This window comes from Cladophialophora bantiana, assembly GCF_000835475.1.
Source record: "Cladophialophora bantiana CBS 173.52 unplaced genomic scaffold supercont1.8, whole genome shotgun sequence".
Lineage (NCBI taxonomy): Eukaryota > Fungi > Ascomycota > Eurotiomycetes > Chaetothyriales > Herpotrichiellaceae > Cladophialophora > Cladophialophora bantiana.
The window spans coordinates 1,295,584-1,309,090 of NW_015971582.1; the positions used below are offsets into that span (position 1 = coordinate 1,295,584).

The 13,507-nt window shown below is 53.2% G+C and overlaps 3 protein-coding genes across 3 annotated transcripts; 1 reads left to right on the plus strand and 2 right to left on the minus strand.

Annotated features, from left to right (window-relative positions):
- Positions 1-2,462: 2,462 nt before the first annotated feature.
- On the minus strand, positions 2,463-4,109 carry Z519_06118 (uncharacterized protein; the record flags this gene model as incomplete). Its single annotated transcript, XM_016763858.1, has 1 exon — positions 2,463-4,109. One exon carries the CDS (start codon positions 4,107-4,109, stop codon positions 2,463-2,465), a length of 1,647 nt encoding a protein of 548 aa, XP_016620182.1.
- A 739-nt stretch (positions 4,110-4,848) lies between these two features.
- On the minus strand, positions 4,849-7,767 carry Z519_06119 (uncharacterized protein; the record flags this gene model as incomplete). The annotated part of the gene is made up of 2 exons (XM_016763859.1): positions 4,849-7,678; positions 7,736-7,767. 2 exons carry the CDS (start codon positions 7,765-7,767, stop codon positions 4,849-4,851), a joined length of 2,862 nt encoding a protein of 953 aa, XP_016620183.1.
- Positions 7,768-10,355: 2,588 nt separating this feature from the next.
- Positions 10,356-13,255, plus strand: Z519_06120 (uncharacterized protein; the record flags this gene model as incomplete). Its single annotated transcript, XM_016763860.1, has 2 exons — positions 10,356-10,900; positions 10,954-13,255. The coding sequence occupies 2 exons, from the start codon at positions 10,356-10,358 to the stop codon at positions 13,253-13,255; spliced, it is 2,847 nt and encodes a 948-aa protein (XP_016620184.1).
- Positions 13,256-13,507: the final 252 nt, after the last annotated feature.

Consider the following 13,507-nt stretch of genomic DNA (forward strand, 5'->3'; position numbering starts at 1 on the left):
TGGGAGATAGGGAGGACTCTGAAGCTGTGCACTCAGCCGAATCCTCGTATAATGGACAATCTCGGTTATGTATATTTCGGCCATTCATCCTCCTCGCAGTGATGTCTGCACCAGCATCGATGAGTAATTCAACGATTCGAACTCTCCCACGCCACGCCGCTTCCACAATCAAAGTCTTCGAGTTGTAGCTGGTAGACCTGCGATTCACATTCACCCTGTTCTTCACGGCGCTCTTCACCAAACCCAGCAGGTCCATCCTCACCACCGCAAACAGGAGTTCTGTCACGATGGCGCGAGTGCTGGGGTCTTCTCTCAAAGGGAACATATCGAAAGCACTAAGCCCAGCCGTTTCGTTCAGATGAATCATGAAAACGTTAACTTGTTCCGAATCCAGAAGGCTGTTGGCTAGCATGAGCGCCATAAATGACATGAGAACTTGCATCCTCGTTTCGAGCCGGGGCTGATTAGTTGATTGACCCAGCGTTCAGTCTCTCTAGGATATTTTTCGAGGATTTATGGTGCAATCCAAACCATGGTATTTGCGAAACCTTCCTGACTAGTCCACCCCGGCGTTAGATCTAACAGGCTAGCAATGGTGGCATTAACGATATCACCGTCTCTGGAAGCCTTCCGTATCGTGCGATCTTCGAGAAACCCAAGAGTCGGATGACAAATTTGAATCACCTCGGTTTGGAATGGACAACCGAGAAATACCTCTCGCCAGTCTTCCCCGTAGCTCAATCCAGGCATCCCGCCAGCGACATCCAAGACAGCAGATGGTAATGGCGACGGAGAACGGTCCGTTTTCCCGGACAAGCCCAACATGGCCATCTCGAGCTGAGGGCATATCTGGTGCCACGGCAACGAGATGATGAGAGATTTTGGTATCTGGATTCTCGGGGGGATGAATAAGTGGCATGGTTGTATCCCGTCTGGCGTTGGGGGTCTCGCCACAGTTTGCATCAACGTGGGAAGGTCGCCTCGAGAAAGCTGTCTCCTCAGCTTTTTGTCTGGGATAAGTTCCCCTTTCAAGAAGACGTCCACTTCGTCAATGGTGAGGTGCTTGCGCTTTAGTGTCAAGCTGACGTCCTTTCAGAAGTCACGCTTCTGGTTCTTCCGGATCCCCCAGGCTTCGAACTTCCTCATGTATTGAGACTTGCTGCCGAGAAGGTGAGCTGAAAGCAGAATTTGGTGAGGGCGTAGTTACCTTGCACCGAAGCCATGATCCCTGGATATCTCCTCTATCAGCCGGTTCATAGGCATGGTTTGGTCGACATAGAGGCGACAGATGGTCTGCTTATGCTTCTGTTAGTCGGCATTGGAGATCTTGTGAGGCGCAGTGATGATGACAACAATGGATTTGGATGAGACACCAGATGATGGCCGCGGGAATATTGACCAGCTCCAGGCAGAAATGGTTTCCGGTAAAGAAAGATCAAGACCCAGGTCATGGTGCTCGTTGCAGTGGTGGTGGCCGTGGTGGCTTTAAGCCCCAGCGAGCGAGACGACCACGGCGCCACGAAACTTGAATGATGAGGCTGCCACATGGTAATAAAGAAGGCAAATACTGCACTGGCAAGGCGTCTCGTATCCGTGACATAGGTGCAGCCGAGCCATGGATTTCATTTGGTGTTGCCAGAAGTTTGGCCAGAAGGTCGCCGCCTAGTACGGAGGAGTCACCCACAGCACCCCACTCCTCAAACCCTTGCATTGACTGCGCCTGTGCGACACTGACTGGAGAAGCAATTGGCTCTGGACAGAATTTCGCCTGCCCTGCGGTTGGTGGCTCTTTCATTCCTTGTTCTGTGCCGGTCGAATGCCATCGTAGGTGGAGGGCTCTGCTGCAGCGCGCCTGCAGTTTGCCCAAGGATTATACCTGGTCAAGAAAATCCGCAGAAGATGCAAGCCATCAAGATTAATCTCCAGGGCCTAGATTGTGGCCGTCGTTGTGACCGGCGCCTCTACATCGTCGCCCTCCCGGTCCTGCTTGTTTATGCCCTCTATACTCTTCCGAGATAGCTACAGCCCACAACACGATCACAGAAAGGACCGAGTAAGCCAACTACAATTCCTATAATATCTGCCTGTCATCTCTTGACTTTGATTAGGAAGTGAGAGGAAGAGGAGGTCGTTGGACCCGTCGACGTCGACGAAGTCACTTAGTTGGTCGAGGGCAAAGAAGGTTTCTCCCGTAGTTTCTATATCTAGGATGGCGCTATTCTGATTCAATGCCCTGAAATGGTGGATGAGGAATTAACGGAAAGTCGATCAGAAGGCCGAGCCATATGTAGGAAGAAATGTTACTGACACGACCGAGTCACGGTTCCCGGATACAGATAGAGTCCAAGATCACGGGTTGACCATCAGGCTTAGCAAAACATGGTGGTGGCGTGCAAGGCTGAACCTCAGCCTGGTCACCATGCTCCTCGCTCCATCCGCATGCTTCCACCTTCCCGTCACCATCAACCCTTGACCCTCGCCTCCAATATCTCAATATCCTCCTTTACTCCCTGAATCTCCTGTTCAATCTCTCTATACCTTCCTCCCAACTTCCCCATGGCCCCAAGTCCGGGATCAACGGCCTCATACTCCCGCAACACCCCTTCCAACAGACTTATCCTGTCATCCAACTCACCCTCTTCCTTTTCCGCCTCGATCATTTTCTCCCGGGTCATGGCCTTCCTCCTCTCCGCTTGCGGAGAAAATTCGACTTCCTTCCTGGCCTCCAGCACCAGAACCTGCACCTTCAGCGCCATGGCCTGCGCAACGGTATCCAGAAAAGCAATTTTCGACATAGTGTAGCGAGAAAGGACGCCGTGCTTGGATGTCTCGAGGTGCTGGATCTGCAACTGCAGGAGCTGGCGCTGGAGAGTGAGGAGGTGCTGGAGAGTCGTGGTCAATGTCGTGAGCGATGTTGGAATGAGGGTGTTGCGCAGATCAGAAAGGCGGGATAGTTGGGTCTGGATACTTTCGTGCAGATTTGGAGATGCACGAAGGTGGCCTTGAGTGCTTCTAATTTTGGTTTGGACCTCGTCCCCGTCGTCGTGTTCATCTCCATCGCCATGCCCAAGTGCAATATCCGACAGCACGCAGAGCGACGACTCCAGCTCGCTGAGGCGTGAAGAGAGCGCGTCAGCAATAGGACGGATATTCGCTCTGAAGCGCTGGATATCCTCGTAGAGAAGATCTTCGTCGTCCTCGCCCTGTTTTCCTTCCCCCTTCCGCCGTGCAGAAACTTCATTCGACACGGGAGTCCCCAACCCGTCAAGCCTGACGTGCAAATACGCCGCGATGACGCGAACGAGCTCGCGCAAGCTCGAAGGGAGATAGCTGTAGTGCCTCACAGCAGAAGAAGACCGATTGGCCACGTCGTCATACTCGTCTGATGTCTTGCGTCCATTCGTCGCCGTCGGGCCCTGGGAATCGGAATCGGGATCAGGATCGGGATTCGTGTTCATGACAGGGTCCAAGACCTGGCTCGTCGCAGAGCCAGCCTTGGACGTAGTCCGAGATCCTGCCTGCGTAATGGATGGGGACGCCCGCATGGGTATACGACTGCGACTCGCCTTCTCCGCGCCATGGGACTGATAGGATTGACGAGCCGCTCTCGCCGCGCCAGCAACATCACCGCCACCTTCACCTTCGCCATGGTCTTCAGGCTCGGAGAGGTCAAGGTCCGCCAGACCATCGAGTACATCGCGGAGGATATGCCGCTTGACTTTGTCGAGCCTGACGGCGCGGAGGTGTTCTTCAAAGCGGAGGCTCGATCGCTTCTCTTTCTGCTCTTTTGTGTCCTTTGTCTCGTCGTTGTCCTCTCCATCCTCGTCGTCCTCGTCAGCTCGAACTCCATCATCTTCACCATCGTCATGGCTATACCTTCCGCCCTCCCCTCCTCCCACGTCACCACCCTTCTCCTCCCCCTTCACCTTCCCTTCTGTCCTCATTCTCATCCTCGCCCTCCGCCTCGCTCCCCACCACCGCCTTGCCCTCTCCTCCTCTCCGTTCCTCAACGAGCCATCGTCCTCCAACAGCTCGGTCGTGACGTACTCCCACAGCCTCGCGAACGAGGGGTTCGTCTCCAGGTCCGACGCCGTGAGTAATGGGATCATTGCATATGAGCCCAGGTTTTGTCTCCCGTTCGTTCTTCCCGTCAATATCGATCGCGGGGCCAGATACACACGCTCACGCACGCACGCACGCACGCACAAAAAGGGCTCTAAAAGCTTATTGTATTGACCTACCCTCACCCGTCGGATTGGACGGGACTGGACGGGACGGGATGTGATAGCGGTGGATTTTGACTCGCCAAAATGGGTTCGATCGGAGTCTCTAGAAGTGGAGCTTAGATTGGAGGAGGCAGAAATGATTGGCTGCACAACTGCTACAGGTACCAGTATGAACGGAAAGGCTTTGGTGGCATCTTACAATGTAAGTATCTGCACGTGTACGACGTACACGGGACGCAAAGGAAAGCAGATGCACAGGGCTGGATTCTTTTTCACAGTTTTTGTTCATTCATTTCATCTTCGTCTTCTCTCCAGTTCAAGCACAGCCCGCGGGCTGCGTCTATCCGTCGCTCGCTCATCCTCTCGGCAAAATAGCATACTGTCTATTACAAACGTAACTGCCAATCTCAATTTCACCCACGAGGCTAGCTGTGTGCGTTTTGACTCGACTCTTTGTAGCCGTTCTTTTTCGCCTCAGAACGTGTGCATGATCTGGTTGCTATTGTTGCGCCGCATAGCTGCACGACCAATTTCTCGTCTTCTTTCGAGTGCCATTGCTATCATGATGTGGTTTGTTCTCAATCACCCCATCAAGCTGGCTGGCGAGCTGAGTGTCCAAAAACTACTCCTCCTCGCTCTCTTCCGAGTTGTCATCGTCGCTACTATCGCCCGTCTCTATCGAAGGTACAGCATTCGGAGAAATTGGTCCCGCGTAAGCTCCCAATTTGCCCTTGAGCTCCTCAATCTGAGCTTCCTGCTCGTGCTTGCTCATAGGCTTGCTCTTCTTGCTCTTGTGATGGGCAGGCGCATGGTAGGCTTCCGTGTGTTCCACTTTCGGCTCATCTGGAGGCGGACCGGCGTACTTCTTGACGAAGCCGAGCAACTTCAGAAGTGCACTGTTGGGGACTTCCTCGATATCCAGCTCAATCTCGTTCTGATCGCTGTTCGCCAAGGATGGAACGCTCTGCTGGATGATGCGCAACGCTTCCTGCATCTGTTTCTCCGGCAGCATCGCTATGCCGTTGGAGATGTACTGCTTCTCGGCGAACGTGACGTATCGATCTTTCTCTTGTTTCTTGGGCTGCGGTTTCTTCTTTTCCTTCTTGTCTTTGCCCGGCTTGGAGACCGCGGCTTCCGGTTTCTCCTTCTTGGCTTTCGACTTGTCCTTTTTCTTCGTCGGAGGTGACTTGGATTTCTTGACCTTCTTCTGCGTCAGTTCACCCATCTGCTTCGACATCTCCTCAATCTGGGCTTGCAGCTTTTTGATCTTCTCGTTCCGCTCCTCCTCACTATCGCCCTCGCCGTCATCTTCGCTTTCCTCTTCTTCCTCTTCATCTTCGTCCACATCGGACTGTGTGACCGACGGCGGCTCCCGTGCAGCAAGCCAGTCATCTTTGCTCGCCCATTTCTTGTTGAACAAATCTTCCAACTGATGGCCGGAAGAGTTGACCAAGTCGCCTTCGGGATTGAATTTGTAGCAATTTTTGAAGATCAGACGAACATCCTCCTCAAAGTCCTTGGCCTTCTCATACGCGTTATTTTGGAGTTTGGTCTTGACCGTTGACAGGTCCATTGGTTTCTTGATAATCTGGAAATACGTCGGAATGTTCAAAGCCACGGGATCCACAGGATACATGAAGTATTGATTTGCCTGCCAGTGTTTGTTGTTCATGAGTTCTTTCAGAACTTCATCGCAGAATTTCAATTGCAACTCATACTTCTTCTTCCTGGGTCTGCCGCCTCCAAACTCCGAATTGCGCTTGGTTGGAACAATGGCTCTCTTTGGTCGGCCATCGGTCAAGCTTGAGTCACGCCGAATAAGAGGCATACCATCTGGGTTGGGTGCAAAAGCGGGAGTTGGGGGGGCGGCGGAGCTGGGGGAACTAGCTGCGCCGACATTGGTCGTGGATGTGCTCACAGACGGTCGTCGCGGAGGTGCTGTTCTCGTTGGCTCTTGCTTCTTTGTTGCTGCTTTCTTTACCTCTTTGGACGGTTCTTCGATGCTGGCTTTTGGTAGATTCCTCATCTGGCCATCAAACGATGCCTTCATCTTCCTGGCCTGCTGTGAAACACCATGGTCGGGACCGTTAAAGGTGAAGCAGTTTTTCACGATTAGCTCAAAGTCGGCCACAAATGTAGCCACCGATGTGTACTCGTTGCGCTTCAATCGCTGATCAATTGTACCCAGGTCCATGGGGTGCTTAATGACCTCAGGATACGTGGGGATATTGAGCCCGACATAATCCACGGGAAGTCTAAAAGGACCAGAGGCATTACTCTTCTTCAAATTTGAGATCACCTTCTTCATATGAGCCAAGCGCGCTGGAGTGACAGAATCATCGCCGTCTTCCGTGACCGCCGTAGACGTCTCGGGTACACCGTTGGCCGTAGCTGGTGACGACAGGGCGGGTGCAGGTACATCCGGGACTTTGAAATGTGGCTCTTCGGTCTGTGGCCGAGGTTCGTCTGTCTTGACGCGCTTGACAATATGTTCGGTCTCTTCAGTATCTTCGTCGCGCTCATGGACCTGTTTGACTGGTTGAGCCGACACATCTGCCATTACTTGATCCTCCGTTTCAGCGGGAGCAGGAACAGGTGCCGTCGGCGCGGGCTCCTCGCTGGGCTCGGCAACTGTAGGAGTTGGCTCTGTGGATCCTGGCGGTTGCTCTGCCGGTTGACCCAAGGGTTTCTGTTCAGGCAACGAAGCAGGCCCCGGCTGTGGTGCTGGAGGGGGTGATTGCGCAGGTGGGGAAGGAAGGCCAATATTTGTGGCGGCTGGAACTACGACCGGCGCAGTTGGGAATGAGGTGGCGATTTCTGGTTTGAGAGGAGCAGCTAGATCGGCGGAATTGTCGAGACCGTGTTTTTGGGCCTCGACCTTGGCGACAGCTTCAGGCGTGAGCGCGTCTGAATGAGGCGCAGTTCGAAGATCAGATACCGGTGCCTCCGGCAGAACTGCTGGAGGCTCCGAAACACCCATGGCTGACTGACTTGGCTCCAACGGCGTGGCCGAGGACTGAATTTCGGTAGGGATGGAAGAGGGGATAAAAGATTCGGTCAGGTTAGAGTCAGATACCGATGATGTTGTTATTGGGGGTGTCGCAGAAGGGTTGCCAAGCGGAGGTGGAGGTTGAGAGTCGGGAACAATGATATGTTGCTGGACACGTTCACCGTCATGGTCTGTAATCCCATTTGTGGCAGGCAGTGCTGCTGGTGCTGGTGCTTCTTCAGAAGGAGCTGGAGGCACTGCCTCAGGAGCTACCTCGGGAACTACCTCGGATACCGCCTCTGGCACTGCTTTTACTGGATCTGATTGAGGCGCATCCACGGCAGGCTGTTTGGATGGACTTGGATTCACCGTCGCTTCCGAATTTGATATCGACGCAGCCAGGTTGTCCGCGATATGAGACTCCTCGGGCTGATCTGAGGTTGAACTGAACTGTGTCGGCAGTCTGGTGAGGGTCAGATGAAACGAGTCGCGACTTCTGAGGGAGGTGAAGCCCACATACCCATGAGCCTCCATCTGCATTTCCACGTCCATGTTGCCAAGAGGAGAGGATGCGCAAATCTCAGGCTGGAGGATATCGGACCAGCCGAATAAAAACAGGTGTTTGGTGAATGGCAATTAATTAAGATGGAGATATTTTACAAGGCGCAAAGAGGCGAATGGATGACGTGAAGAAAGAGGACAAGACAAAGAGCGCGCGCAAAGAAGGTAGACGCGGGCCAAAAGTGAATCGAAATCAGAGATGGGGGACGGTCGCGATTAATAAATAGTCGACGAGATCCAGATCTAGGTCCGAGACGAGGAGCAAATGGAAGTGTATCGACTCAGCCCGGTGCGTGTGGCCAGTGGCGACACCAACTTCAACACCAGCCTTGCGAAAATCTCGACGGGTCATGTGACGGCGACCAGTGCGTCACGTGGGTCGAGCGCGGGGAGGGCTCAGGACAAGCCTCGCCTCAGCAGGTGCTTGTTTCAAATCAAAGGTCAAGAAACAGGCAACAGTCTGGACTGGGGAGCAGTGGCGACTGTGATGACGATGATGGCGACGATGGATGATTGATGATGAAATGGCGATGCGCAAGACCGTTTTTGCGCGCAATAATCGATGGGAGGGTTTTATGGGATAAAAAAGGTGAGGCGCGTGGATGGGGATTGGAGAATGTTTTTGTTTGTTTGGCGCGTCGTCAGCGGGCAGGCCAAAAGGAGGCCAAAGGAGGGAGGCCAGGCGAGGCGTGGGTTGGGTGCGTGGGAGGGCCGGGTTGAAGAGGACCAGAGGGAAAAGGACGGGACCGTGGTCTCAGAAGGAAGGCCAGCCGAGCGGCGGTATTTCAGGTTGAGGTGCAAGCGACACAACAAATTTTGCGCGGAAGCCCGTTAAATAGGATCGGGCATTCGCAGCCACCGAGGGGTGCAAGCCCAGCGCGATGTCCACCATGGAGGCCCACTGCGTCCTCTGCGCCCTCTGGCCCTGCAGCAACGCTAGGCCGTCCTGGCATGGTCATCCCTGCAAAATCGAGAGAGTGGATGCACAGTGCCTTCGTTTGTTGGGTCTGATTGGCCTCTGCCAACGCCTTCCTACCCTCTTAGCTCTGTCCAAGCAAATCGATTGCTGCCCCCCAAGTTCAAGTTTCTGATTCCGAGTCCTGTGTGCGGCCGGCCTGCCCCTCTGCTTCTGCCGCAAAGTCCTGCCCTCCTCTCCGTCGCTGGCTGCCTCCCTGTTCTCCGTCTCTTTTGCCCACTCGTGGATTGGTCTGACGCCTCGCGTACCTCGGCCACCTTTCCATCATCTGTCTCTGTCATCTCCCCCATTCCATCGCAGGGACCCCCTTTTTGTTAATTCCTTTTGTGTCTCAAAATTTTGTCGGTCTCTGGTCGATCAGCTTCACCTGCATTGATTCCCTCGACACGAACCGCCTTTTGGTTCGTTGATGCGCTTGGCAGCTTTCCTGAGCAATAACAATTCGCCTTGACACTTAGCTCGCTCCGCATACCCGGTGCCCGCTTCATCCCTGCCTCCAATTCTATCACGACGACCGAAGGTCTGGTCACGTGATCACACCCACATGACTCGTGGGTTTTGCCTGGCAAAGGGCAGGAAGTACTGGTAGTACCGTAGAGCGCGGACGGTTCTCTGTCTCCCTGAGTACTCGGCTTCACGTCAGGCAGCAAAGATTGCTGAACATCATGGTGAAGGCTGTTGTCGAGAGAAATGGTCATCTGGCCCGCGAAAAGAGTAATGGTGACTGCCCATCTTGCCCCTGAGAGTAATTTCCGCAGCTTTCCGCCTCGACCGGTCGAACCGGAGGAAGAAGGGTGTTATCCGATCCAGGCAACTTTGCGAACGAAACACTGTGCCGCCCTGCTTTCGTCATTAGGTTCACTTACTCCAGAGGTCAGACGGGAAGTGGAAAGAAAAAACTGCGCTTGGCATCGTCTTTGTAGATCTGGTCAATGATGCGCCTTCCTGTAGCGTTTATGGTTGCTGAACCAGAGATATCACAGACAGTTATTTGATGAGGAGCGAAAAATGGGCGATTGGAGGGGCCTAGAATGACAGCCACAGAACACAACTGAACATCAGGCGTCTCTCAGGCGGAGATACAGCGGGTATTTCCTCATGGCGGACGCCTGCAAGAACTGCGGGTCATGATGCAAAGGACAAGCCATTTCCATCAGCAGAACTGTGCACAGCATCGATGAGAACTTCATGCATACGGCAAATGACCGCGAAAGGGAATTTTGTTGAAAGGGATGATTTCTCTGGAGGGGTTCGCGAATGTAGAAGGGCACAGTACTGGTGGAGAAGAGTTGAAGGGCTCTCCGGTGGAGCAAAACTCCTCTGACGGCTGAAAATACGGCTATACAGATATGATCCAAACGCATCACGGCTAGTCCTGGAGCGGAAAGGCGTCGTCTGAACCAGCCGACAATTGATTCTCCGAATATTCGTTCAACTTTTTTTTTGCCGGCCTGATAAATTCTGGAAACCACCACCCAGTAGATCAAAGCGTGCGACTCCAGGCACCAACAGTTGACTACGACCGCCATGCCATTTGGAGATTTACATTCTACTTGAATACCGCATCCCCCTCCCCGTTCAACTCTCGGAGTCAGCCGTCAACATGGGTCGCAAAGACCCTCAAAATTTGGTCTCCAAAATTTCCTCCGCCTCTTCGCCTGCGGTGGGCGCCGGTGTCAATACCCAAAAATCCTCAGTATTGAGATCTGCGTTTGCTCCGTCACAACTGCAATTACATCTCTTCGCCTCAGTCATCCAGAGTTTCGACGGTCACCAATTGCGCATTCATGATACTACTACCGGACGTTTGCGCAGCCAGCACGAGACCAGAGCTGGATCAAAAATATCTTGCCTTGATTGGGGCTACTATGGTGCTGCGTACCGGGAACGACAACAATCAGCTTCAAAAAAGAAGCGCAAGCGAGACCAGGAGAATAATGATGGCGTAGTCGTCGCCTACGGAACCAATACCTCACAGATTTGCATGTTCTCGCCTGCGGAAGGCCGAATTGTAGGTACCTTGAATGGAGGCCATGAAAGAGGTGTCAAAGACTTCAAATTCTCTTGCGCGGACTATCTGCACGGCTGGAGTATCGGTGAAGAAGCAAAGCTGTTACAATGGGATCTGACCAAGGACCAACCCATAAGGTCAGTAGATACTGTGCGTTTATCCCGTCTAGTTTGGCTGTTAACAAGGGCAGGACAATCAACCTCCCAGACCCTGCTATCAGTATCCTCGCCTCGCCCTCTCAAGAGCTCCCTCAGATCCTGTGTGCCTCTTCCACGCCCTTTGCAATCGAAATCACCTCATCGGATGATTTTCGGATAGGTCGCTTCGATTCTTTCAAAAACCCGATTCACTCTTTATGTCGATCGGGTTCAGAGGTGTCAGGGGCCTCTGAATACTTCCTGGCCGCAGACCCGGAGAGATATATCAACGTCTATGACATATCCCAAAAGAAACTAGTGCGCACCTTGGTCGCAGGAAGTGGTGTCGTTTCTCTCGATCTCGCGACTCCCACAGATGAAACAGCAGAGTTCCTCCGACAACAAGTTCTCAGCGTCGTGACAAGAGAAGGGAGCGTAGAGCTATTTCCCAAGCCTTTTACAGATATTCAGCAAATTAACGGTGATTTGAAATCCAGCAGGAAGAACCTCACAAGGAAAGCCTCGGCCTCGATTCGACTGGTCAGACCGGAGTCAAAAGCTAAATATGTCCCCATATTTGCAGCATTCCTCCAAGGATCCCACGTCGTCGTCGTCTCCGCCGATGGCGGCGTGGATCTAACCTTTCAGAAAGTCAGATGGCAAGACGAAGGAAACGGGGAACTGCTATTTGACGGCGTAAAAGAGGTGGTGAAAGCGAGGAGCTCATCTACCCTCAATACAGCCACCCTCAACGGAGTTAAGGATCTGGGAAAGACACATGTGGATGAGTCGAGGACTGTCGTCGTCAATGGTGGAGCCGGAGGTGCGCCTCTAGCCAATGCTATCGAAATCTCTGACAGCGACAACGATGAGGAGGTTGACGAAGATGAAGGGGACGAATCTGCAGACGAAACAGCGAACAGGACGAAGGGCGAAGGTGCAAAAGAAGACGATGAAGAAGCTTCAGATGAGAACTCGGACGAAGAAATGGCAGACGCTGAAAAAGCTGAAGACGCCGCCGCCATGGGCGAAGCAGCGGCCGACTTTGAAGGAGAAAGAGGAGAACCTTCATTCGGCGAACTCCTAGCATCCAAGCACCCCCACGAGATATCCATCGCATCAGCCCTCCCTCAACGCGACATCTCCACCCTTACACTCAAACCCAACCAGACAACAATCCCGTCCGGCATGTCTCTCTCCACGGTGCTCACCCAAGCACTCCGCACGAATGACACCACTCTTCTCGAAGCTTGCCTACATACTTTTGACATGGCCATTGTCAAATCTACTATCCAACGTCTTGACTCCACCCTCGCTGGCCTTCTCCTATCAAAACTCGCCGAACGCCTTGCGTCTCGCCCGGGGCGGTACGGACATCTCATAACATGGGTACAGTGGACGTGTATCTGTCACGGCGGAGCAATTGCAAGCCAGCCGGGTGTTGCAAGAAAAGTAAGGACGTTGTATGAGGTGTTGAACGCGAGAATGAGGACGTTGGATGATTTGTTACTGCTGAAGGGAAAGTTGGATATGTTGGATGCACAGTTAGATTATCGAAAACAGCTGCTCGCTCAGAGACCACAGGGCAGCAGGAAAGGAAGGGATGAACCCGGGATCATCTACATTGAAGGGCAGGATAATTGGGATAGCGACGATGAAGATTTGGATGAGGAAATCGCCAGGCCTAGCAAGAAGCCGAGGACGAAGCAACAGAGGGATCTGGGTGAGCTCATCGGCAACGACGAAGAAGACGAGGATGATGAAGATCTCATGCCTCTCCCAAACGGCGCTGATGATGTGTCGTCCGACAATGACGAGGATGAGGATGATGAACCAACGCTTAACGGCATAGGGAAAGCTCATGCGCGGGGCCTCGTTGATGATGAAGCCGAAGTCTCCATCGCCGAAGAATCAGACCCGGATGATGGAGGTCCCTCTCCAGCAGGTTCAGATACTTCATCCGTCGCATCTTCCGACAATGAAGATGCCAGTAGCAGCTTGGGCGAAGAGAGCGATGACGGCGAAGAAGAGGAGGACGACTCGGAAATGGACAGCTTCATCAACGACGGGTCCGTAGACTTTGAAGAGGAAGTTGGTGACGAGGTGCGTGTACCTGGTGACTCTAGTGACGACGACGAGGAGCCCGGAAACGAAGATCAAGATGAGGAGCCCGGAAACGAAGATCAAGATGAGGAGCCTGAGACTGAACCTGCGCCGAAAAAAACTCCCGTCGCCAAAAAGAGGAAAGGAAAGGATAAAGACAAAGATCGGGTGAAGGCTAGGGGAAGACTCCCGCTCGTTAAGGACGAGGACCAAGACGATGAGTCCGACGACGACGATATGCACATCGATTAGGATACGCTCAGGTCGAAGTCCAAATCGAGAAGAAAACCTAGCCGCAGTTGGTCTGATCGGATTGGCCTGATCGAATGGTCGCGTCGCCATTGCGGTTGCCATCGCCATCGCCATCACATCCTCTCTCCACAAATCTATCTATGCGAACACCAATTCCCATCCATTTCCATGCCTAGAAGCAACCATCTGACCGATTCATGGGGAAGCCGGGGGGCTGTGAAAGAACCCCCCCCCCCCCCCCCCAAAAAAGAG